Genomic DNA, 26,774 nt, shown 5'->3' on the forward strand with positions numbered 1-26,774 from the left:
TATATATATATATATATATATATATATATATATATATATATTATATGTGTGTGTGTATATATATATATACTCTGCATCCAGTGTAGCCTATATCTACAGTGCATTCTGTGGTGTACTGTTTCTACTACACTTCTGGTGATGTACACAGTACAGCCGTAGTGCAGTTGCTACTACTTTTCTGGTGGTGTACACAGTACACTATACAGTGCAGCCACAGTGCAGTTGCTACTACTTTTCTGGTGGTGTATACAGTACACAGTACAGTGCAGCCATAGTGCAGTTGCTACCACTTTTCTGGTGGTGTACAAAGTATGTAATACAGTGCAGCCGTAGTGCAGTTGCTACTACTTTTCTGGTGGTGTACACAGTACACCATACACAATACATCGCAGCCGTAGTGCAGTTGCTACTACACTTCTGCTGGCGTACACAGTACACAATACAGTGCAGCCATAGTGCAGTTGCTATTACGTTTTTTGGTGGTGTACACAGTACACAATATAGTGCAGTTGCTACTATACTTCTGGTGGTGTACACAGTGCATAATACACTGTAGCCATAGTGCAGTTGCTACTACACTTCTGGTGGTGTTAACAATACAGAAAATATGTGGTAAGTAACCCTGCGCTGCCAGAAAATAATGTAGCTGCTAACACGGCTAATTGAAAAAAAGCAAATAAAATATGTGATGTGTAAGTGGAGCGCTAAAACAATACAATAAATGACAAAATAATTATATCCAAAAATGACATAAATAGTGATCACTCACTGTATGTAAACAGTATATAAATAGTACATAGTGATCTCTCACAGTGACAAAACTAATAAACCCAATATAAGAAAAAAGTGTTAACAATACAGTGCAGCTGTAGTGCAGTTGCTACTACTTTTCTGGTGGTGTAGACAGTGCACAGTACAGTGCAGTCTTAGTGCACTTGCCACTACACTTCCGTTAAACCGTAAAAATAAATTCATTCCCAGCCATACACATGCTCAACGTCTGAATGCTAGCTTGGCCAAATTGCTAGCACTGCAACTGCTGACTTTTCAGCTGGTAGACTCTACCCTCTTTCATGAATTTGTGGAATGTGCGGTACCTTAGTGGCAGGTTCCAAAATGCCATTTCTTTTCACGGAAGACCATTCTCTACCGGCATATGGAAGGCAATGCTTTGGCCACGTTGGACAGGGCAGTCAGCGGTAATGTGCATATTACCGCTGACTCGTGGTCCAGCAAGCATGGGCAAGGATGTTACCTTTCCTTCACGGCGCAACTGGGTAACTCTGCTGGCAGCTGAGAAGGATGCAGGACAGGGTTTAGTATTGTTGGAGCTTGTTCTGCCACCATGCCCTCAAAATGGTAGTGGTGATTCTGCCACAGCTCTCTCCTCCACCACCTCCTCTTCTTCCTCTATGGCCTCTTCTGCAGATTTGTACTCTGAACCAGCAGTGCTTCGTAAGCGTTCAAGGGGCTACGCAAGTACTCAGGAAAAAAGATGCCATGCGGTGCTTGAGTTGGTTTTCTTAGAGGACAGGAGCCACACTGGGGTAGAGATTCTGTCAGCTCTGCAGGGGCAGGCTCAGAGGTGGTTGATGCCACGCCAGCTTCAGCCAGGAATGGTTGTATGCGACAATGGCACCAACCTTTTCTCCGCCCTCCGGCACGGACACTTGACCCATGTTCCATGTTTGGCTCATGTTCTGAATTTGGTGGTGCAGCGGTTCTTGAGCAGGTTCCCAGGCTTACAGGATCTCCTGAGGCAGGCCAGAAAGTCTGTGCTCATTTCTGCCAGTTATACAATGCCAGTGCTTGGCTGGCTGGCTGACATTCAAAGGGAATGCAACCTGCCCACCAACCACCTCATTTGTGACATGCCCACCAGGTGGAACTTAGCATTGGCAATGCTGCAGTGGCTGCACAAGCAGCATAGGGCCATCAATGAGAAACCGTGTGAGTATGGCACCAGGGCAGGGTCAGGGGAGCTTGGCTTCTTTTCACCACACCAGTGGCTACAGATCAAGGATGCATGCACTGTCCTGTCACCATGTGAGGAGGCCACAAGGATGGTGAGCAGGGACAATGCATGCATCAGTGATACCGTACCTCTTGTCTTCCTGCTGGAGCACATGCTTTGTGGAATAATAGACATGGCACTTGAGGCAGAACAGTGGGAGGAAGAGGAGGACTTCCTTACCTCTCAAGGCCCCCTTTATCCAGATAGAAGGAGGATTCTGTCAGCATGGACGTGGAGGATAACACACAGCAGCAGTCTTCAAGGGATCGTTTTCAGTCCCCAGAAATCCAATTAGTAGTACGTGGCTGGGAGGAGGTTGTTACGGATCATGTGATCCTTAGTGACCCAGAGGACTCTGAATCAAATGCCTCTGCAAACTTACGCTGCATGGCCTCCCTGATTCTGCAAAGCCTGCAAAAGGACCCTAGGATTCATGGTATCAAGGAGAGGGATAATTAATGGTAGGGATGAGCTTTATGTTCGGGTCGAACATGAATTTGACTCGAACATTGGCTGTTCGCCGAATAGCGAACAATTTAGCTTATTCGCGGCAAATTCGAAAGCCACAGAACACCCTTTAAAAGTCTATTGGAGAAATCAAAAGTGCTAATTTTAAAGGTTAATATGCAAGTTATTGTCATAAAAAGTGTTTGGGGACATATATCAATGCAAAAAAAAGTTTTAAAAAGTGAATTTTTTTCGGGAGCAGTGATTTTAATAATGCTTAAAGTGAAATATTCCTTTAAAATTTGTACCTGGGGGGTGTCTATAGTATGCCTTTAACCACTTAACGCCCGCCCACTGTATATATACGTCCTGTTTTTAAAGATGGATATCTCAGTAACGGCAGCAGCTGCTGCCACAACTGAGGTATCCATCTTTACAGTGGGCGGCCGTGTAAGCGATAACGGCGGTCTCCGCGGCGTATTTGCCGCGAGATCGCCGTTATCAGTGGCGGGAGAGGGCCCCTCCCGCCGCTCTTCCGCGCCCTCCGCCGCTTACCGGAGCCGTCGGTAGCGGCGGAGGAGATCGGATGCTGCCAGCTCGTGTGTGAGGACTTGAGTGAGGGCAAGATGGCCCCCACCCGTCCTCATAGCTCTGCTGGGCGGAAGTGACGTCAAAACGTCAGTCCCGCCCAGCCTCTTAAAGAGACAATTTTTTTGTTGTCATTTTTTTAAATGACAAATTTTCCTTTTTTTTTTTGCTTTTAAGTCTAAATATGAGATCTGAGGTCTTTTTGACCCCAGATCTCATATTTAAGAGGACCTGTCATGCTTTTTTCTATTACAAGGGTTGTTTACATTCCTTGTAATAGGAATAAAAGTGATAATTTATTTTTTATTATTTCAGTGTAAAAAATAATAAAATCAATAAAAATAAATAAGAAAACAAAAAAAAAATTTTTTTAAAGCGCCCCGTCCCGACTGAAGCTAGCGCGCAGAAGCGAACGCATACGCGAGTAGCGCCCGCATATGAAAACGGTATTCAAACCACACAAGTGAGGTCTCGCCGCGATCGTTAGAGCGAGAGCAATAATTATAGCCCTAGAGCTACTCTGTATCTCAAAAAATGCAACCTATAGAATTTTTAAACGTCGCCTATCGAGATTTTTAAGGGGCAAAGTTTGACGCCATGCCACGAGCGGGCGCAATTTTAAAGCGTGACATGTTGGGTATCATTTTACTCGGCGTAACATTATCTTTCACAATATGTAAAAAAATTGGGCCAAATTTATTGTTGTCTTATTTTTTAATTCAAAAAAGTGATTTCTTTCCAAAAAAAGTGCGCTTGTAAGACCGCTGCGCAAATACGGTGTTACAAAATGTATTGCGATGACCGTCATTTTATTCTCTAGGGTGTTAGAAAAAAAATATATATAATGTTTGGGGGTTTTAAGTAATTTTCTAGCAAAAAAAACTGTTTTAGTCTTGTAAACACTGAATCTGAAAAACACCTTCTGTCCTTAAGTGGTTAAAGTACTGTATTTGCTGGCTTATAAGACGACCCCCTATTTTTCAAGCTTTTGGGCTATACTCACCGTATAAGACTACCCCCTTTCAAGGCAACACCATTTAAAAAAAAAACATTCCACCACATATTCACCACCGACCTAAGACGCAATGGGCATACTTTACATCTGCCACAATAATCGCTATTCCAACAGGTGTTAAAGTCACGTGTGCCACCATTGCAGCCTCAGCTCACCTGTGCCACCATTGCAGCCTCTGCTCACCTGTGCAGAAGATCATCAAGAGGAAGAGAAAGGCTGCGGGATTACAGAGCGTTAAGTCGGCTTTTACAGCAGAGTTTATCCCTGACATGCAGACTGCGGGCGTCCATTGTTCAAAAGCCGCGCTGCCTCCTCGTCCTGTTCCGTGATAGGCGAAACACTGAGATTCCCAGCAGAGCCTGTGTTCAGTATTCTGCCTATCATGGACATCCTTTCATCCTCGGCCGAGGACGAGAGGATGTCCGTGATAGGTGAAACACTGAACACAGGCTCTGCTGGGAAACTGAGTGTTCCGCCTATCATGGAACAGGACAAGGAGGAGGCACGGCTTTTTAACAATGGACGCCCGCAGTCTGACTCTGCATACAGAGTCTAATACCGGCGAATAAGACGACCCCGAATTTTTGGGGGATATTTTTAAGCATAAAAGGTCGTCTTATACGCTGTAAAATACGGTAGCGCATGTTTCCCGTGTTTATAACAGTCCCTGCACAAAATGAATTTTCTAAAGGAAAAAAAGTCATTTAAAACTACTCGCGGCTATAATGAATTGTTGGGTCCCGGCAATACAGAAGTCATTGATTAAAAATGACATGGGTTCCCCCCCAGTCCATTACCAGGCCCTTTGGGTCTGGTATGAATATTAAGGGGAACACCGAACCAAAATGTAAAAAAAATGCGTGGGGGTCCCCCTAAATTCCATATCAGGCCCTTCAGGTCTGGTATGGATATTAAGGGGAACCCTGCGCCAAATTAAAAAAAAATGTTGTAGGGGTACCCCTCAAAATCCATACCAGACTCTTCTTTTAAGGGAAACCCCATGCCAAAATAAAAAAAATGGCGTGGGGAGGCACTCGACGAATGACGTGCTCCAGCCTGACAGCTTTTATATAGCTGAGGGCGGGGCCACCCATCAGTGCACAGGTGCTCCCACCCCCCTCTGATGCAACGGGGAAAGGCCAGTGTTACCCAGTGACATGTACGAGATCCCACCCCCCTCTGACGCAACGGGAAACCAATGTCACTGGGTAACCCCTGGCCTTTTCCGAAATTTTCGTATTTCCGAAATTTTCAATTTCCGAATTTTCGGACTTCCGAAATTTCGAATTTCCCGATTTTTTTAATTTCCAAATTTTTTATTTCCGAATTTTTAATTTCCGAATTTTTAATTTCCGGATTTTCGTATTTCCGAATTTTTTCATTCCGGATTTTCGTATTTCCGAATTTCGGAAATTCAGATTTTCGGAAATTCGGAAATACAAACATTTTTCGTTTTTTTTTTCATTTTCAAATTTTAGAATTTTAGAAATTCCGAATTTTTAATTTTTTATTTTCGAATTTCGATTTTTTTTATTTTTCGAATTTTCGAATATTCGAATATTCGAGTTTTTTATTTTCAAATTTTTCTTTTTCGAATTTTCAAATTTCGAATATCCGAATTTTTCAATTTCGAATTTTCAAATTTCAAATTTCGAATATTCGAATTTTCGAATTTTTCAATTTCCAATTTTCAAATTTTTCATTTTCCAATTTTCAAATTTTTCATTTTCCAATTTTTTATTTTTCAAATTTACGAATTTTTGAAACTTCGAATTTACGAATTTTTGAAACTTCGAATTTTTCATTTTCGAAATTTCGAATATTCGAATTTTTTATTTTTCGAATTTACGAATTTTTCACTTTCGAATTTTCGAAAATAAAAAGTTTGAAAATTCGAAAAATAAAAAATTTAAAAATTCTAAAATTAAAAATCGAAAATTCGAAAATTAAAAAAATCGAAATTTCGAAATTGTAACATTCAAAAATCTAAAGTTTGAAAATCTAAAATTCGAAAATGGTAAATTTCCGAATTTTTTTAATTTCCGATTATTTTTTTCATTTTCGTTTCATTCGTTTTTTTTCGGAAATTTCGTTTTTTTCTTTTTTTGCTTTTTCGGAAATCCGAAAATTCCGAATTTTCAAATTTCCGAATTCCGAATTTTCGAATTTCACAAATTTACGAATTTACGAAAAAAGCAAAATAAACGAATAAAACAAAAACAATTTTTTTTTTTATTTCCTGAATTTACGAAAAAAAAACGACAATAACATAAACGAAAAAAAACAAATTTTTTGGAAGTTCACATGTCTAACAGTTACGCTGAAGAGCTGAAAGGGGGAGGAGGAGGGCAAGCAGCCAAATCTAGCAGCTATCCTAAGGGCTGTAAACAAGTGCACAGCCTGTCAGAAACAATGAATCAGACCGAGACAGAATTACAGTTAAATAACACTTGTTTAATAATAAAAATAAAAAGGTAAACAGAGTAAGCTTAGTCAAAACATAAGCCAGAGTTCAGTAAACGGATCGGGTAGCAAGATAAGCCAATGTCAGAGAGCCAGCGATAAACGTAGAGTACAGCAAGCAGGGTCAGTAGCCAGAAGGGATGTCAGCCAAGCTAGTCTTGAACAGGAATGCAGGAGAAAGTCTCTGTGATCTTGACAAAGGCAGAATAGAAGTGAGCTAGACGGCTTTAAGTAGGCAGGGCTTACGAGCAAATCATCAACAGGTGAGTCACTGTGGAGAGAAAGAAGCTGGCAATTGGGCGACAACTGAGCAGCCAGCTCAGAGATGGAAGGGCTGAGCCCAGCCCTGACAGTAGCCCCTCCTCAATGACCCCTCCCCCTCGAAGGACCACCGGGTTTGAGGGAAAAACATCTATGGAAATCACGGAGGAGAACAGGGGCATGTACGTCTGAGGGTGAGACCCAAGAGCGTACCCTCTCCAATGCACCAGGTACTGTATGTGCCCACGGAACCTACGGGAGTCAACCTACGAGAGTCATACTCATGGTTCTCAACCTGTATAGAGTGAGGACGTGGCACCGAGGTGGTAAAATGGTTGCAGACCAAAGGTTTCAATAAGGAGACATGGAACACATCAGAGATACGCATACTGGAAAGAAAGGTCCAACGCGTAAGCCACTGGGTTTATCCTGCAAAGGATACAGAAAGTCCCAATAAACTGAGGTGCGAACTTCAGAGAAGGAACACAAAATCAGAGGTTGCGAGATGTCAGCCAGACCTTGTCCCCAACCTGGTAAGAACATGGAGGCAGGCTTCTGCGCTTAGCATGGAGTCGTTACCTCTCGTTAGCATGTTGCAAAGCCTCTTGGACTTGTACCCAAGTGGAATAAAGACCACGGAGATGTTCCTCTAATGCAGGAATACTCTGAGGATCAAACTAGTCAGGCAACAAGGACGGTTGGAAACCATAGTTCACCATAAGCGGGGACAAATGGGAAGCAGAATTCAAGGCGCTATTGTGAGCAAACTCCACCCATGGTAAGAGGTCTGACCAGTTGTTATGATGGTCAGAAATATAGCAACGCAGGAATTGCTCCAAGGACTGATTGGCTCATTCTGCGGCCCCATTAGACTTGCGGGTGATACGCAGAGGAGAAATCAAGCTGAATTCCCAACTGTGCACAAAAGGCTCGCCAGAACCGGGACACAAACTGACTTCCCCTGTCTGAGACAATGACCTTGGGTAGGCCATGTAAGCGAAAGATCTCCCGAGCAAAAAATGAAAGTCAGTTCATTAGACGTAGGCAACTTCTTAAGTGGACTACAGTGAGACATTTTCGAGAACCGATCAACCACCATAAGGATAACTGTGTTGCCCTGGGAGTTGAGTAACTCCACAAGGAAATCCATAGACAGGTGGGTCCAGGGCCTCTGTCCATTGCGTATACGTTGTAGGAGGCCCACTGGAAGGTGTTGAGGAGTCTTACTCTGAGTCTTACACACGGAACAGGCAGCTACGAAGGCGGTTACATCAGCACGTAGACTAGGCCACCAGAATTGTTGGAAAATGGCCAAAAAGAGTTGATTCTTTCCAGGGTGGCCAGCAGCCTTGAGAGAATGGTAATTCTGGAGCACTGCAGTACAGAGACTCTTGGGAACAGAGCAGCGGTCACAAGGTTTGTCAGGAGGGGCATCGACCTGAGCAGCAAGAATTTTGTCTCCCAAAGGAGAAGTGAGACTGGTGCAAACCGTAGCCAGAATACGATCAGGAGGAATCACCGGAACCGACTCCATTTTGGAAGTGGAGGAAAATTGTTGTGACAAGGGATCAGCCCTTACATTCTTAGTACCGGGTAAGAATGAGACAATGTAATTAAATCTCGACAAGAGAACAGCCCATCGTGTACTTCTGGGAGAGAGGCGCTTAGCCTCAGACAAGAATGTGAGATTTTTATGGTCAGTAAGAATGAGAACTGGCACAGTGGTACCTTCGAGGAGATGTCTTCATTCTTTCAGGGCTAAAATGATCGCCAATAGCTCTCTGTCACCAATCTCGTAATTGCACTTTGCAGGTGCCAACTCCAGTCTCATAACCATCAACTTCTAGGATAAAAGGCAACGTAGAATCAGGATGTGCCAACACAGGAGCAGAAACAAAAGCAGCCTTAAGACTCTCAAAAGCCTTAATGGACTCTGGAGACCAACACTGTGGGTTACTGTCCTTTCTGGTCATATCAGTCAGGGACTTGACCAGAGACGAGAGGTTACAAATAAACTTCCGATAATAGCCAAGAAATTGCTGCAGAGGACGTAAACCCACGGGTCGAGGCCACTGTAGGACAGCAGAAAGTTTCTCTGGGTCCATCGAAAAAAACAGCCTTGGAAATTACATAACCCATGTATTTGACCTGTTGCTGATGGAATTCACACTTCTCCAGTTTACAATAGAGATTGCTCTCTCTTAGTTTCTGAAGCATTTGACAGACATCTGTGTGGTGGCTCTCCAGGAACTTGGAAAATATGAGGATATCGTCGAGATAAACCACCACACATAACTGAAACAAATCTCGGAGGACATTGTTAATAAACTCCTGGAAAACTGCCGGATCGTTACAGAGACCAAAAGGCATTACGAGGTACTCATAATGGCCTGTTCTGGTATTAAACGCAGTTTTCCACTCATCGCCCTCCTTAATCCTGACGAGATTGTATGCCCCTCTCAAATCAAGCTTTGTGAAAACGGTTGCTCCCTTGAGGCGATCAAATAACTCCATAATCAACAGAATCGGATAGGCTTTCTTAATGGTGAGACGATTGAGACCCCTATAATCAATGCAAGGTCTCAGTTCACCACTCTTCTGCTTCTTCACAAAAAAACAGCACCAGCAGGAGATGAGGATTTGCGGATGAAACCTCGAGAGAGTGCGTCTGCAACATACTCCTCCATGGCCTTATCCTCCAAGACTGACAAAGGGTAAACCTGGCCACGAGGGGGTATGGCACCAGGTTGGAGGTCAATAGCGCAATCATAAGATCGCTGTGGAGGCAAAGTATCGGCTTGACCTCTGTCAAAGACATTGCCAAAATCATGGTACTCCTCCGACACAGAGGAGAGTGAAGAGGTGCACAAGACCTTGGCTACCCTCTGGAAGCATCTCTTACTGCATTGTGGTGACCAGGATATAACCTCAGCACAGAGCCTAGAATCTAGAGTCATAGAGTAACTCAGGACCACAGGTTTTTGCGTCTTCCGTAGAGGGTTTGCCCAGGCCAAGGCTCTGTCAGAAAGCAAAGATGTCACGAAACCCCCTTTGCTTCTGTCCGTGGGAAACGCCTGGGGCAGCATCTCAAAGTATTTCTCAACCTGGTTGAGAAACCCTCTGCACTGAACTGGATCGCCCCCAAATCGCTGGGGAAGCGGAGCGGAACCAGACATACCTCTTATAGAGGTAATACTCAAGGTGGGTGCCTGTACAGAGACTACCGGGGACGGCCACAGTGGAAGATTGTAGACGAGCGACTCAGGAGCATCTGTATCGCCGTGGCAAACTGATCCATGCGGTGATCCAGGTCATCCAATCTGGAAAAAATATTACCAACAAGTGGATTGGCTGCATCTTCTGAATTCATGGCCTTTGCCTACTGTCAGAAACCATGAATCAGCTCGAGACAGAAGTACAGTTAAATCACACTTGTTTAATAATAAAGATAAAAAGGTAAACAGAGTAAACGGAGTGAGCGCAGTCAAAACCAGAGTTCAGTAACTGGATTGGGTAGTCGGCCAAGCCAATGTCAGAGAGGCAGCGATAAAGGAGCTGGCAATTAGGCAATAGACATGTGCACACTGAAATATTTTGTTTCGGAATTTCGTTTTCGTTCGAAAAATAAATTTATTTAGTTACTCCCAAAATTTGTTTTTATTTATTTTGTTTCGTTAAAAAATGCATTTGTCCGAAAATCCGAATTGATTAAAGCCGAATCTGTCATTGAAGGCTTATGGTGTCTGTCGAATGTTCTAAGATTAGACGGAGCAGCTAAAAGATTCGACACCGCAATCGTACATTTCCGGTCGAATGTTCCGCCTACAAGCTATAGAAGAATTCTAATGTTGTATGACACTAGTAATAATTATATTTATAATTAAATGTATTATTACTAGTCGACAAACATTCAAATTCTTCTATAGCCTATGGGCCGAGCATTTGACCAGAAATGTACGATTGCAGAGTCATACAGTTTAGCTGCTTGTCGAATCTTCTTAGAACTTTCGACAGACACCATAAGGCCCCGTACACACGAGAGGATTTATCCACGGATACGGTCCACCGGACCGTTTCCGCGGATAAATCCTCTCATGGATTTGCGAGGATTTTGATCCGATGGAGTGTACTCACCATCGGATCTAAATCCGCGCCGAAATCCCATCGCGATGACGTGTCGCGCCGTCGCCGCGATGATGACACGGGACGTGCGTGACGCTGTCATATAAGGAATTCCACGCATGCGTCGAATCATTACGACGCATGCGGGGGATTGATTCGGACGGATTGATCCGGTGAGTCTGTACAGACCAGCGGATCAATCCGTTGGGATGGATTCAAGCGGATAGATTTGAAAGCATGTCTTCAAATTTTTATCCGCTGGAAATCCATCCCAGGGGATAAAAATCCGTGGAAACAGATCCGCTGGATTGTACACACCAGGGGATCTATCCGCTGGAGCCGGTCCGCGGATCAATTCCAGCGGATGGATCCTCTCGTGTGTACCGGGCCTAAGCCTTCAATGACATATTCGAAATTTGTTTGTTTTTTGCTGCTTCGTCTAATCTTTGTCGTTCATGTCGAATGGTCTACCCCAACACTGTCTCTATAGTATTGAATCTTTTCTCTCTATGTCGAATCTTTCCTCTCTATGTAGAATAATCTTGGACTAATAGAGTTAAAGGGGTTGTAAATGTTTGTTTTTTATTTTCTAAATAGGTTCCTTTAAGCTAATGCATTGTTGGTTCACTTACCTTTTTCTTTGATTTCCCTTCTAAATCTTTTTTTTCTTTGTTTTCTTTGTCTGAATTTCTCACTTCCTGTTCCTCCTCACTAAGCTGTTCAGTAAGCTGTTCTGACTAACTTTCCACCGCTCGGATGATGGTGGAAAGCTTACTGGGGAGAAACAGGAAGTGAGAAATTCAGACAAAGAAAAAAAACATTTTGAAGGGAAATCGAAGGAAAAGGTAAGTGAACCAACACTGCACTAGCTTAAAGGAACCTATTTATAAAATAAAAAACAAACCTTTACAACCCCTTTAAGGTTAGGCACATTTGACCGCAGGTTTGATAGACACAGATTGTTATTGCCAGCATCATGTCGAATCTCCTATCTATGTCAAACTGTTGTAGCAACGAAAACAAAAATCAAGCATTTTTTTTATGTCAGATCTTTTGGATTTTAGATTCTGCACGTTCGTTTTCGTTTGTTAAAATGATAATGAAAATACCTGAAATTCGGACGAAAAAGCATTCAGACGAAAACGAATGCACATGTCTATTAGGCGACAGCTGAGCAGCCAGCTCAGAGAAGGAAGGGCTGAGCTCATCTCTGACACAGTTAACACTCTACAAGCTTGCTTTGGGGGTTTAAAGGAGGAGGTCAGCATGGTCAGACAAGACTTTCAAAAGATAAGAGAACGAACAACGGCCGCTGAGAGCAGAATCAATGACATGGAAGACAAGCTGTCTGCTTTGCTCAGAGAATCTCAGGCCACTGCCCATCTGGCTAAAGCCAGAGACCTGCGAGCCAAGGACTTTGAAAATCATTTGAGGCACAATAACGTGCGGATCGTAGGTCTACCTGAGAAAGTATAGGGCCGAGATCCCATCCAATTTGTGGAGCAGTGGCTACTTGATATTTTTGGCAAGGAGGCCTTTACCCATCTATATGCAGTGGAAAGGGCTCATAGAGTCCCTACTAGGCCATTAACAACCGAACTATAGATACAGGAAAATTATCCTGTGGCTGGCTAGAGAACGCAGAAATGTCCAGTTTAATGGAACAAGAATTTTGTTCTATCCGGATTTCTCGGCAGAGGTACAGCGGAGCAGATCACGGTTCTCTGATGTTAAAAAGCGCCTGCAGAGGCGGCCTCATATGCAGTGTTGTACCCTGCAAAGCTCCGAATCACCTCTGGGGGGCAAACCCACTTCTTTGAGAATGCTGCAGATGCTTTTGGCTTGGCTTTATTACGGTGGTTTAGGCACACTAGCACCCTCTTTTGATCACTACCTGGTCCCCATTGATATTCAATCCGGGGACTCCTTTAACATCACCTTTGCACTCTTTGGTTTTTCTTTTTAACCACCCACCCAACTCTTCTTTCACCTTTATGTCCTCACCTCCCATATTCCTTCACCACCCTCCATGGTACTAGATGCCTATCTCTATTGTACTACATCACATGTAAAACAATCACTGGCTATACTATTTGTATATTCTTTACAGACCTGTGGTCATGCACCTATATCTAGCACCACTGGAGGTCTCTACTTCCTGGGATATCCCATGTGCGTGCATTTGGCCTGCAGGTCACCCACCTCAGTTCCCGGGACGGGCCACCCTATGGGCCTTTGATTGAAGCATACCATATGCCTTGCTCACCAGCTCCATGTAAGTTCTATAGGACCGTATATTTCTTGTCCTAGTTACTGTATTACAACCTTAAGGCTCCTTACTGTACTTATTGGTCTTTTTTAGACTTACTGACGCATTCGCCCCTGATGAGTGTTTTTTACCATGAAACGCATCGGACCTATCCAGGATGCAGTCATGACTTTAAACCATCATGTGTTCTCTTATCCTCATGGGTTTTTTAATATATTAATTGTATCTACCTCATGGAGCTTGTCACACTGGCTACAGTGAAATAAGGTAAAAAGCAAAAAATGGCTGGGATAGCCAACACCCTGTGAGCTATGTGATACAGGAATAGGCTATGATAGCAAACCTCAAAAGGTCAAACCTAGTACCTGTAGGATGGGCCACAACGGCCAAATCCTAGGTGATATTATCAAGAAAAATATGAATAAAATATCAAACAAATAAGAGCAATCTAATATTGCAAGGGATCATAATATGGATACAAATAATAAAAAAGGGGGGGGGGGTGCATAAATGACACAGATAGCTGCAGAGTCTATAAGGTGCTCTGTTGAAATGGTTGAAAATGTAAAGAATCTAGTAATCTTCTACATGCAGTGTCTCCCTCCAGCTGTAGTTTCACATTGCCCTTACCTTCATCCAGTAATGTAATCGCATAGACGGCAAGTGGTTTCCTTCCCTGTCTGCTTCACTTCTCTGGTACTGATCTTAGCTGGATCCCGCTGATGTCCCAGGTGTAAAATCCGTCCTCGGGAAGGTGGTCCTCGGGTCTGTAAATATTCAGCCTGCAGACACCACCTGACTTGAGTTTTGATACCATGTAACAAACATGTGTATATAACCATGTATTCACATTAAGTATATATATTGGCTGTGCATGTATGCATTATGTGTCTAATATACTCTTTATTAATAAATACTTTTATACTCAAATTGTATATTTTATGGTCCGTCATATGCCTCATCTAAAGTTCCGAACTGTCATCCATGTAACCAATTTAGTCATGGAGACACGTCTTTTGTGCCTCATATAAAGTCCCGCCTATTTCGCCTTAAAAGTCAGCTTGTCTCTACCTTGCTCACATTGCTCAATTAAACAGTGCACAGAAGCAATACATTCCAACACCATCTGTTGTGAATAGACTGCATACTGCTGGAGAAACGAACCTGCACAATTTTTCAGCAACCAACCCAAAAATCCAGCCTGGTACATAGTAAAAGGAGTGAAGAGATCATGGCCCTGAGAGGTAACCTGAAATAGTAGCTCAGAACAGACCTAGATGAAGGGTTGTACTTGACTAAATGAAAATTTACCCTCAACGGCTAATGCATGTGCTGTTAAAATGCTTTCAAACAGCTCCTCCTCAGTTAGATACTGCCAAAGTGAATGACCAGTGGCGTCACTAGGGTTGGTGTCACCAGGTGCGGTAAAACATGGTGTCACCCTCCCTCTGTCTAGGCTGCCCAGCACCAAGCAGGCAGCGCACGGGCATGGGGTGCACCCCAAACCAGCCCCTGTAAATTATAGTATAGGGCAGTATAGTGGCAGGTTCAGGTAGTATAGAGTGGTATAGTGGCAGGTTGGTGTAATGGGGTGGTATAGGACAGGTTAAGGTGGTATAGGGCATGTTGGGGTGATATAGGGTAGTTTGGGGTGGTATAGGGCAAGTTAGGGTTGCATAAGGCAGGTTGGGGTGGTATAGGGCAAGTTAGGGTGGCACAGGGCAGGTTGGGGTGGTATAGTGCAAGTTAGGGTGGCATAGGGCAAGTTGGGATGGCATGAGAAAGGTTGGGGTGGTACAGGGCAAGTTAGGGTGGCATTGGGCAGGTTGGGGTGGTATAGGGCAAGTTATGGTGGCATAGGGCAGATTGGGGTGGTACAGGGCAAGTTAGGGTGGCACAGGGCAAGTTGGGGTGGCATGGGAAAGTTTGGGGTGGTACAGGGCAGGCTGGGGTGGTACAGGGCAGGCTGTGGTGGCACAGGGCAGGCTGGGGTGGTACAGGGCTGTTTGGGGGGGTACAGGGCAGGCTGGGGTGGTACAGGGCAGGCTGGGTGATACAGGGCAGGCTGGGGTGGTACAGGGCAAGCTGGGGTGGCACAGAGCAGGCTGGGGTGGTACAGGGCAGGCTGGGATTGCACAGGGCAGGCTGGGGTGGTACAGGGTAGGCTGGAGTGGTACAGGGCAGGCTGGGATTGCACAGAGCAGGCTGGGTGGTACAGAGTAGGCTGGCATTGCACAAGGCAGGCTGAGTGGTACAGAGTAGGCTGGCATTGCACAAGGCAGGCTGGGTGGTACAGAGTAGGCTGGCATTGCACAAGGCAGGCTGGTTGGTACAGAGTAGGCTGTGGTGGCACAGTGCATCTTGGAACTCTATGTAGTAAAACTGCAGAGTAACTTACTTACATAGCATGAATGCAAATAAAGACCCGGGCTTGTGGGCGGGGCTGCTGTGTCCTCACCTCTAGCTGCTTGAGCTGCAGCATCATCGATGGTGAAGGAGTCTGTGGGAGGAGAAGAGGAGGCAGCCACACCCACAGCTCCGCCCACCAACTCCGGCTCACACAGGGATAGCCTGACTGAGGAATGTTACAGGCAGCCTCCCTGCACGGCTAGATGCCCTGCTCGCACCGCTCCAATCAATACAGTACAGTGTTTAGCGGCGCGGTGGCCCCGGTGTCACCCCTCTGGCAGGTGTCACCTGCTGGGCATGTCAGCTGAAAAACAAACAAAAAAAAACGGGATGGTGTCACCCCTCTAGCGGGTGTCACCCGGGTGCGGACCGCACCCCCTGCACCCCCCTAGCAACGCCTCTGTGAATGACACAAATCCTTATCCCCTACTGCAAGTTGCACACAGCAAATAACCTGCACTCTCAGCATTGTGAAAGGAAAAAACTAAAATCCAAAGTGTAGCCGATCTGGTCGTTTGTGGGCATCGCGATTATGTCAGGATCAGCATCTAATGTGACCAGACACTTAGCTACACAAGGGAACTGAGACCATAAAGTAAAATTTATTTACAGTGAGAAATGCTAAATACACTTTTTAACTTGAAAATGGGGAGGGTAGTGCTGCGCTAATCAGTGGTGAATGGATAAGTGAATAAACAGGTGGGGGAGGGGAATGAAAGTAGGTGTAATTGAAATGAGGAGCAATATAGCCCAAATGGCATCAGCATAAAAATAAATATAAATGATCAGTGAACAATAACAGTAATGGTGCAAATCATATAACTACACAGGTTCCTCTTAATGTGATGAAATACACTATAAGTAATGGTGCAAAAAAATCCCAGGTAACTGTGCTAAGTGACACTCCTATATTGGTGATAAACAGTCCATCAACAGAGTTTGAAAAATATTAGCAAAAAGTATAAGTAAGATTTCAAAAGTCCAAGAAAGCAAAAGTGCAAGTGTAGGTCCGCAATATGGAGTGAGAGGAAAATGGGTATCCAGTGATCCTTTTAGGGTAAGTAAGGATGTCCCCTTACCTTACTGCTGTAAGGTAACAGCATATAGATCCAACCACATTAGATGGTTCACTCGATGGGCTCTGATCCAACAACGGCAGGTCCTCCTTGGAGTTCTCGTCCCAGATTGGTCAGTTTCTCGCCCCAAAGAAATAAAGCATCGATGGTGTGATACCGTTTTAAAAATTTTAATTCTCAAAGAAAATAGACAGGGGTACTCACATAATCCAAAATACAATTGAGCATGTAAAAAAGAGGGGCAATCTGTCGCCAACGTCACCTCCGATACCTCTCAGTGGACTCATGCGCATTCGTCACTATCATGTGACTTCCTCAGGAGGAAGTCACATGATAGTGACGAATGCGCATGAGTCCACTGAGAGGTATCGGAGGTGACGTTGGCGACAGATTGCCCCTCTTTTTTACATGCTCAATTGTATTTTGGATTATGTGAGTACCCCTGTCTATTTTCTTTGAGAATTAAAATTTTTAAAACGGTATCACACCATCGATGCTTTATTTCTTTGGGGCGAGAAACTGACCAATCTGGGACGAGAACTCCAAGGAGGACCTGCCGTTGTTGGATCAGAGCCCATCGAGTGAACCATCTAATGTGGTTGGATCTATATGCTGTTACCTTACAGCAGTAAGGTAAGGGGACATCCTTACTTACCCTAAAAGGATCACTGGATACCCATTTTCCTCTCACTCCATATTGCGGACCTACACTTGCACTTTTGCTTTCTTGGACTTTTGAAATCTTACTTATACTTTTTGCTAATATTTTTCAAACTCTGTTGATGGACTGTTTATCACCAATATAGGAGTGTCACTTAGCACAGTTACCTGGGATTTTTTTGCACCATTACTTATAGTGTATTTCATCACATTAAGAGGAACCTGTGTAGTTATATGATTTGCACCATTACTGTTATTGTTCACTGATCATTTATATTTATTTTTATGCTGATGCCATTTGGGCTATATTGCTCCTCATTTCAATTACACCTACTTTCATTCCCCTCCCCCACCTGTTTATTCACTTATCCATTCACCACTGATTAGCGCAGCACTACCCTCCCCATTTTCAATTGCTTATGGTTTGATACACCTTCCAGTGCCGCAGCTGTACCTCCACTTCTCATCACTTTCATTTCCCCTCCCCCTTTCTTCCCCTCTCTGTTTCCCCTCCTTTGATAAGCGCGGTAATATCCATTTTTCCACACTTTTTAACTTGTTTTTATTGTTCTGTTTTGATTTTATAGATGAGCAGCAAGAAATGTCATTCTGGAGCTGTGCCTTCTCATCTCTTTTTGGCTGGCATTTAGTTTGGCTTTCTCTAATGCAACTCAGGCACTACATGTATATTGGAACTCTAAACCCCACTATCACCCACCTGAGTGGAGGAGACCTGCACATAGGTTTGTACTTTATATCAATGTACCATATATAGGGAAAAAAAATCCTACTGTTTTATTTCTGTGGATCGTGGATTCCTCCTGGATGTTTTATTCAGACATTTACATTAATATAGTTGTAAAGTGTAACTCTTGTAACAGTTTTAGTGGGCTTTAATCCCCTTTCTGGTAACCCCTGAAAAGACATACACGTTGTTGTATAGATGAAGCATGTTAGATAGGGTTTGAGTACTGTGACATGAACATACAGAGAGCAGGTGGTTCGCAGAGCAGGAAGTGCAAGTGATTAAAGGGGTTGTAAAGGTTTGTGTTTTTTTCACCTTAATGCATCCTATAAATCTATGGACGCTGCGTGTATGACAGGGAGCGTGCCTGCAAGCTAACCTCCTTGGGAGAGAGCTTCCCAGAGGGGGGTTAGCTATTGCCGGAGGAGCCGACACAGCTGCCAGGAGACCCCTTCAAAAGCCTCTGTCCCGGGTGAGTCTATTACAGTTATCATGAGGTACAGTGGTTCAGGTTCATGTTGGGACCCTTACTTTTTAATATATTTATAAATGATATAGGGTCTGGGATTAAAAGTACCATTTTAGTTATGCACATGACACCAAGCTATGCAGTGGAATAACATCCTTACAGGATGTCTCTAAGTTACAAGCCGACCTCAATGCATTTCATTGGGCAACTATGTGGCAAATGAGGTTTAATGTTGTGTAGCGCCTGGTTACTTTCCAGAACCGGTGCTAGGTTAAATTTAGAGGGGGTCAGAGAGTTAGGTAACTCTGACCATGTTAATTTGTTCACATTTAGGCCTCTCTCTCAGCTTTGGCTGTGCTGTGGGCTCATTCTGTCCTTTCTGGGTCTTCTCCCCATGTGGCGCCCACCTTTAGGGTAGCCACTTCATTCCCCCCTGCAAATGGCCTTCCAGGCCAGGGTGTGCATGGAACGCAGAGATCCTGGCTGTGGGACCAATTGATCTGCCGCTTGGGTACTTAGTAGTCTACTGGGTTCCACCTAAAGAGTTCCTGGGATGTCAGTCCGGTTGGAGGAAGCTGTACAGTGGGGAGTCTGCCGGAGGAGTACCAAGAGAGGCTGGTGTTCCAATAGGGGCCTGACCATCCATCGGGGACCAGGGGAACCGAACACTGAGAGGCTGGATGTTGGCCACCTGTCAGTCGGTATCCTAATTTAAAACTACCTGAAGGAGATCCAGATGTCAAGTCTGCTAAGGAGGATTGTCTCCGCTGTTTCAACCATAGGGAGGGTCTGTGGCAGAGACTTCTTTTCCCAAGTTCCGAGTGACATTCTGGCTGCCAGGCTTATGAGAGAGGCCTGTCCAGGTGCACTACACCCACTCAGGCTGGAGTGGAGAAAAAGAAAGTGTCGTTGGAAGCAGGACTGTTTACCTATTGCTCACGCCTGAATCTGCTATTTCCACTTTCGCTAAACCTCTATTCTTCACCAAGTTTTATTGTTTTTACCCGTATATCTAGTAAAATAATTTAATATAAAATATATTTAAAATCGCACTTACAATAAGTAGATACAAATTTGCATGTGAAAGTATGTAGCCGGCCAGCTAACACTCCAGTTCACTCAGGGACACTGTATGTAGTGATGACGTTAGCACGCCGCTACCCAGAAAGATACCGATCCTGAACCTTCCAGTGTCCTGATCCGTCCTGCACCCCTCTGCCTTGTTCCATGCTCTTGTTCCCAGTTGTGTCCCCTTCCTTGCATCACTGTTGCCTTTGTCCCTTATGCTATAGATATTGTATATAGATAGCAGTTAGGTTCATTAGTTATTCTTGTTCTTGTTTGCTGGAGTGGGTTATGTTTACTGTGTGCTGTGTTTATGGTTTGCTGTGTTCATTGTTTGCTATTTCTCACTGTAAATAAATATCACGTTGGTCTCAGTTCCTCTGTGTAGCTCTGGTGGTCTTAGCTGCTGACCCTGACACCCTGACATAGATCTTAGGTTATTGGGACCTCCTTTATTGAGGACCCAATCATATTGATCCTCCCGGCTCTTTAAGAATTTTGGATTTTTGTATCTGTTTTTTTTTAGTTTTATTTTATATTTTTTATCATATAACATATGTAGTTTATGTTTTATTTCATCCCAATTTTGCAAAATATTGTGGATTTATTTTAAATCTCAAATTTATTGTATGATTCTGGTTACTCAGGATGATATTTTATGTCTAGTATAGATTAAGAGGGTAACATATGTTGATTTGGACTGTCTCTAATCTTTTAACACTTTAGTTCCTCAGGAAATAGATTGATGCCCATAGATGGCGCTCAGAACGGATGGGATGACATAATTGACACAGTGCTCTATATAACATTTACATACAGGGTCGCCGTAACTAGCTAATTTGCATACTCGACGCGGAATTCGACGGAAACGCGACCTACCGGCCGGCGGAAAAATGCACCTAAGATCCGACGGCGTACTAAGACGTACGCCTGTCGGATCGATCCCAGATGCCGTCGTATCTTGTTTTGTAGATACAAAACAAAGATACGACGCGGGAAATTTGAAATTACGCGGCGTATCAAGAGATACAACGGCGTAATTCTTTTGTGGATCTGCTCCTCAGTGTATATATGGGCATATCTGTTCTGCAGTGGTTACTGGGCTGCTTTTAACTGATCCGCAGGTGCAGAGCAGTTCACATGTGGGTTACCTGCACTGAGCCATAGACTTCTATTACCTGCAAGTTTGGTATGCTTTCTGAAAGTGCACCACACCTACAGGATGTAATAGAAGTCTATGGTAACCTGCAGGAAAGCCACAGGTGAACCTGCGGTGCAGGTAAACAGTGCATCAGTGTGAAAGCAGCCTTAGGCCTCTTTCACATGGTCAGTCCGACCCAATCGGACCCTCTATTCACCTCTAAGGAGTGGCAGATGTAAATGGACTTGTGTCTGTTTACAAATGCTTCCCTCCAATCCGATCTGCTAAAAAAAGAGTTAGAGTGGGCTGCCATCCACCCGCTCTGCTCATTGTGGCCCGCGATTACCAAGTTGATTAAGTGGCCCTCGCTCTTCAAAAGGTTGGGCACCCCTGTTGTAAACAAAGCTTATGCTTTAGTTCAAAGCCTAGTCATGTGTTAGAATGGCCCAGTCAAAATCCAGGCCCAAATGCAATTGAGAATCAATGGCAAAACGTGAAAATTGCTGTTCACAGGTGCTCTTCATCCAATCTGACAGAGCTTGAGCTATTTTACAAAGAATGTAAAAAAAAATGCCACTCTCTAGATGTGCAAAGCTGGTAGAGACATACCCAAAAAGACTTAGGCCGCGTACACACGGTCGGTCCAAACCGATGAGAATGGTCCGACAGACCGTTTTCATCGGTTCACCTCTGAAGTGGCCTGATGGTCTGATGTGCGTACACACCATCAGTTCAAAAACTGATAGGGTCAGAACGCGGTGACGTAAAACACACAACGTGCTGAAAAAAATGAAGTTCAATGCTTCCAAGCATGCGTCGACTTGATTCTGAGCATGCGTGGGTTTTGAACCAATGCTTTTGTGTACTAACCATCGGTTTGGACCTATCGGGCAGCGGTCCATCGGTTCGATTTTAAAGCAAGTTCTAACATTTTTGACAGAAGGACAACGGACCGATGGGCCGTACACATGGTCGGTTTGGACCGATGAAACTGGACTTCAGGCCGTTTTCATCGGATTGGACCGACCGTGTGTACGCAGCCTCACAGCTGTAATTGCACTGAAAGGTGGTTCTACAAAGTATTGACTCGGGGGCTGAACACAAATGCACGCCACACTTTTCACATATTTATTGGTAAAACATTTTAAAAACCATTTATCATTTTCCTTCCACTTCATAATTATGTGCCATATTGTGTTGGTCTATCCTATCACATAAAATCCCAATAAAATACATTTATGTTTTTGGTTGTAACATGGAAAAAATTTGGAAAATTTCAAGGGATATAAATACTTTTTTAAGGCACTATATAAAAACTTTGATAAAAAACTGTGGGCCAGATTCACAGAAGAGATACGACGGCGTATCTCTGATACGCCGTCGTATCTCTCAGAGTATCTATGCGACTGATTCATAGAATCAGTTACGCATAGATAGCCCTTAGATCCGACAGGTGTAATTGACTTACACCGTCGGATCTTAGGATGCAGTACCTCGGCCGCCGCTGGGTGGAGTTTGCATCGTATTCCAGCGTCGGGTATGCAAATTAGCAGTTACGGCAATCCACAAAGGTTTTTCCCGTCGTTACGTCGGCGCAAGTCTTAGTTTCCCGTCGCAAAATTAGGGGTGCTATTAACATGGTGTAAAATTACTCCACCATGTTAAAGTATGCCCGTCGTTCCCGCGTCGCTTTTTGAAAAAAAAAATTCCCGGCGTAAGTACGTTACGCACGTCGCGATTCACAAACACGTTGGGCCGCCGTAAGTTCGCGCAAAGCACGTCGGGAAAATTGCGAACGGAGCATGCGCAGTACGTCCGGCGCGGGAGCTCGCCTAATTTAAATGGTACCCGCCCCATTTGAATTGGGCGGGCTTGCACCGGACGTGTTTACGATATACCGCCACAAGTTTACAGGTAAGTGCTTTGTGGATCGGGGCGCATATTTACGCAGGCCGCAAGTGGCGCTCCCATTGATTTCCTATTCAAATATCGAAATGAGTGAGATACGTCGATTCACGAACGTACTTGCGCCCGGCCCATAATATACGCGGTTTGCGTAAGACATACGTCCGGCGTAAAGTTATTCCCCATATATGAGGCCGTCGTATTTTACGTTGTTTAAGTAGTACGTGAATAGGGCTAGGCGTAGGTTACGTTCACGTCGTAGGCAGTAATCCGTCGTATCTTAGGGAGTAGTTCTGATGTGATTCTGAGCATGCACACTGGGATACGTCCACTGGACGGCGCATGCGCCGTTCGTTTTAAGTACTTGTATGGCACTCGGCCCATCATTTGCATGGGGTCACGCCTCATTAGCATGGCTCACACCCACTTCCACTTACGATGGCTTACACCGAGGGAACCCAGCGCAGTTTGGGAGGCAAGTGCTTGGTGAATTCGGTGCTTGCCTCTCTGCGCTACGTTGGCGTAACGTTTATTGGATATGCTACGCCGGCATAAATATGCGCCAATGTATGTGGATCCGGGCCCTTGTTTTTATTGGTTATTTTTGTTGCACTAAGTAGTATCGATGAGCAGCATTTCAAGTTTGGCAGATCTCATGGCTAATTGGTGGTCAAGAACTGTTTAGCTCTTCTTTAATGTGTGTCAATTAATTTATATTCTTCACTTTTCTTTTCAGTGAGTAAATACACAAATGTCTTTGCTGTGACTCAGTGTTGTGGCATTTTGTGTGCTCCTTGGAATGGGCTCATCATAGACAGGCATAAAAGGAAAGACAAAGGTAATATTCAGATAAAGTGCTAGAGTATTTTTCCATCGACACCAAAGAGAATATTTATATACAAAATTAAAGTGACATTCATAATTTCTTCTTGGTCCATTTGTTTACAATTGCAGTTATTCATTCACCTACAGTGAATTGCTGATGTTACATTTACTGCTTTGTAAATGTGCTTCAGGGCCTTACAAAATGCCTGAGAAAAAAAACTGATGCAGAGAAAATGTATTGCCCAAACAACCCATCATGTTCCTGTCATTCTCTAGCTGTTATTTTTCTGTGCATATTTGCATCTAATCGGAAGCAACATAAGCTCTCTGTGAAAGTTGTTTCCTTTAGACTTTTTATAAATTAGCCCAATTATGTTGTAGGTCATGGTATATATATTTTTTTATGAAATTGCTAGTTAAAATTTTTGAATGCATGAATATTTGCTAATCTGTGTTACATCTTGCAATATGCACATTGTATCCATATACTATTTTGTCTACTCTGCCTCAGAGGGAGATGATGAGGGTGGTGCTACCCTCTGAGGAAAGTGATGCAATCATTCCCTAAGGCCCCGTACACATGACCGGATCTGTCCGTTGGGATTTATCCGCGGATCAGTTCCAGCAGACAAATCCGGTCGTGTGTACGGCCTAGCGGACATTTTTCGACGGACATTTCTCCAGCCGACCGGTTTTCAAGCGGATACAAATTTCTTAGCATGCTAAAAAATCTATCCGCTGGAAACCTGTCCCTCGGACTGATCTGGTCGTCTGTACAGACTCACCGGATAAGTCCAAGCGATCCCCATCCCTCGCATGCGTCGAAGTGATTCGACGCATGCGTGGAAGTATTTACCTTCCAGGGTCGCGCACGTCGCCGCATCATCGTCGCGGCGACGGCGCAGCCACGTCACCGCGTATGTTTTCCGCGGGGATTTTGATCTGATGGTGTGTACAGCCCATCAGATCAAAATCGGGAGCAGAAATGTCCGCTGGAAACGGTCCGGCGGACCGTTTCCATCGGATATCCTCTCGTGTGTACAGGGCCTAACAGGGCCTATAATAGTTGGGTTTTTTTGACACCCTAACGCTGACCATAAAGTAGTAGAATTTATTTAAACATTTTAAGAACGTTCATTCAATTTAGGGTCAAATCAACGTTACAGTTAATCACAGTGCCGAAAAAAAAATGCAAGATAAAATTGGAAAATTCTTCTCGAACAAAATAATTTTCTAACCGTGTATGTTTTGGTATGGAAAACTCCATCCAAAATCAAATGTTAAAAGCAAAAACATTTAAGAAATTTCAAATGACATTCATCAAGTCATTATTATTATTATTATTATTATTATACAGGATTTATATAGCGCCAACAGTTTGCGCAGAGCTTTACAGTATGAGGGCAGACAGTACATCAAATGTATTGAGAATTTTCGTATAAATACTCATTCAAAAAACTATTAGCGTATGGTCAACTTAACTCTTGCACATCAGCCTTGAGGCCTGCTAAAGGCCACAAGACAATAGTGCAAATTCATGGACACGCTTCAGAATTTCCTCACACTTCTGTAAGGAAATGATCAGTCCTCAGTTTAGCTCAGCATTACTGAGCTCCAGTCACATGGACAAGCACATGGCAGAGGAGTTTTGTGGTGGAGAGTGTTGGCCTGTTTTGACTGAGTAGCTGAGGAGGCTTCTCTTGCACCTCCTGCCCAACACTCCTGAATTTGGAAACAGAGTGTGAGAGCACAGGGTGGCACTGTCATATGTATAGGGAGGCCTCTCATACAGCCCCAACTCTGAGACCACGGATGTTCTGCGACAGTGGCCGCAAGAGCATGGCAAGGTATGAGTGCGTGCAAGATGTTCTGTCAGCTGCAGCAGCAGCAAGCATCAGGTGTGTCACGAGGAGCAGGTCAGATCACTGGAACAGCAGATGCCAGTAGGCAGACAGCAGGTGGCAGACGCTTGATGGACAGCTAGCAGATGGCTGGTGCGGCAAGACTGGTAACACTCAGCAGGTGAAGAACCAGCAGGAACCAGGTAGCATGCAGAGCAGAGCTGGAGAATAACTGAATGCAAGGTCAGACTAGACAGGTTGGCAAATACAGGCAAAGATGGCAGGCAGATGGCAGGCAAAGATGTCTAATCCATAGACAGGCCAAGGTCAGGGCAAGAAGCTACAAGCAAGGTCAAGGCAAGCCGGGTCAATAACAGGAGTCAATACAGGCTGCTGCAGTTTAAATAGTGTCATTGGTGCCAACATTAGCGAAGGGAGCACAGGTGCATGGTTATTCACAGGCAAACAGCGTGAAGTTAGGTATTCTCTGCAGCATCTGCTCATGTGCCGCATTCAGGCAAAACAAGTCAAGCTGCACCCGAAGAGGTAACTGGACTCCGTTAACTCCTTACATACCGAATGGTCGGCGCACACAGGCACGACACAAGCTCGGGCACCTTGACAGCTGAGTGGGGACACAAGACATCTTTATTAACAGTGCAGATACATTGGGGATACAAGATTTCACAGAAGCTGTAGCATGAATATTGGGTGGGGGGGGTCTGTCAGTGGGGGCTGGGGGTCGTTAGTTGAATGGTGAAGGTCTGTGAGCGGGGTTCGATGATTGAGAGAAGTGGTCTGTCGGTGGTAGGGGGCTGTATTTGGGATGGGTAGAAGGGCAGTAGGCGGGGGGTTTGTCAGTGGGGGGGTGGTGTATTTGTGGGAGTGGCAGTTGGTGAGGTTTGCACTGCAGTGCAGGGGACCGTCTCGATTGGTGTCCCGTCATCAGGCAGCCCCGTAGCCCCCACCCAGTCCCTGGAAGAATTGGCTGCTCGGTCTGGAATTGTCCTGTTATTGGCCTATTATTTGTCCCAGTCCAGGCCTGGGCATGAGTGCTGGAGGTTGCAGACTGAGCCAGATCTGTGTTGCAGCCAGATAAGTAGAACTGGGAGCTGAGGATCACTGTGCAGGAACCAGGCACAGTGGCCAATAGAGAGTCTAGAAAACAAGCCAGTGTCAGTAACAGCCAGCTAGCATGATATTAAATAAAGGGGCAAAGACAGAGTGCAGAAAACAAGCTGAGATCAGTAGCAGCCAGACAGACAGGATAAAAGTCAAGTCCAGACAGCGAGCCAGGTCAGGTCTCAGGTTAACAAGGGTAAGCTGAACACCAATCAGCAACTTCTTGCCTCAGTTTATATGGACCACTGGGCACGAAAAACAGTATTGAGTGTGCATGCTTTTTTTGCTAGCTAATGCACGTCCAGCATTTTCTGTATGCAAAGGTGTGGCCAGCATA

At 44.5% G+C, this 26,774-nt stretch overlaps 1 protein-coding gene across 3 annotated transcripts in view; it reads left to right on the top strand.

Annotated features, from left to right (window-relative positions):
* Positions 1-26,774, top strand: part of SLC43A3 (solute carrier family 43 member 3) — a 236,337-nt gene that overhangs the window by 161,941 nt on the left and 47,622 nt on the right. For all 3 annotated transcript variants that reach the window (XM_040320810.1, XM_040320811.1, XM_040320812.1), the window contains exons 9-10: positions 17,912-18,067; positions 23,386-23,487. In XM_040320810.1, coding sequence (XP_040176744.1) covers positions 17,912-18,067; positions 23,386-23,487 — 258 coding nt within the window. The remainder of the gene's footprint in view (positions 1-17,911; positions 18,068-23,385; positions 23,488-26,774) is intronic.

The sequence above is a fragment of the Rana temporaria genome, chromosome 8, assembly GCF_905171775.1.
Source record: "Rana temporaria chromosome 8, aRanTem1.1, whole genome shotgun sequence".
Taxonomy (NCBI): Eukaryota; Metazoa; Chordata; class Amphibia; order Anura; family Ranidae; genus Rana; species Rana temporaria.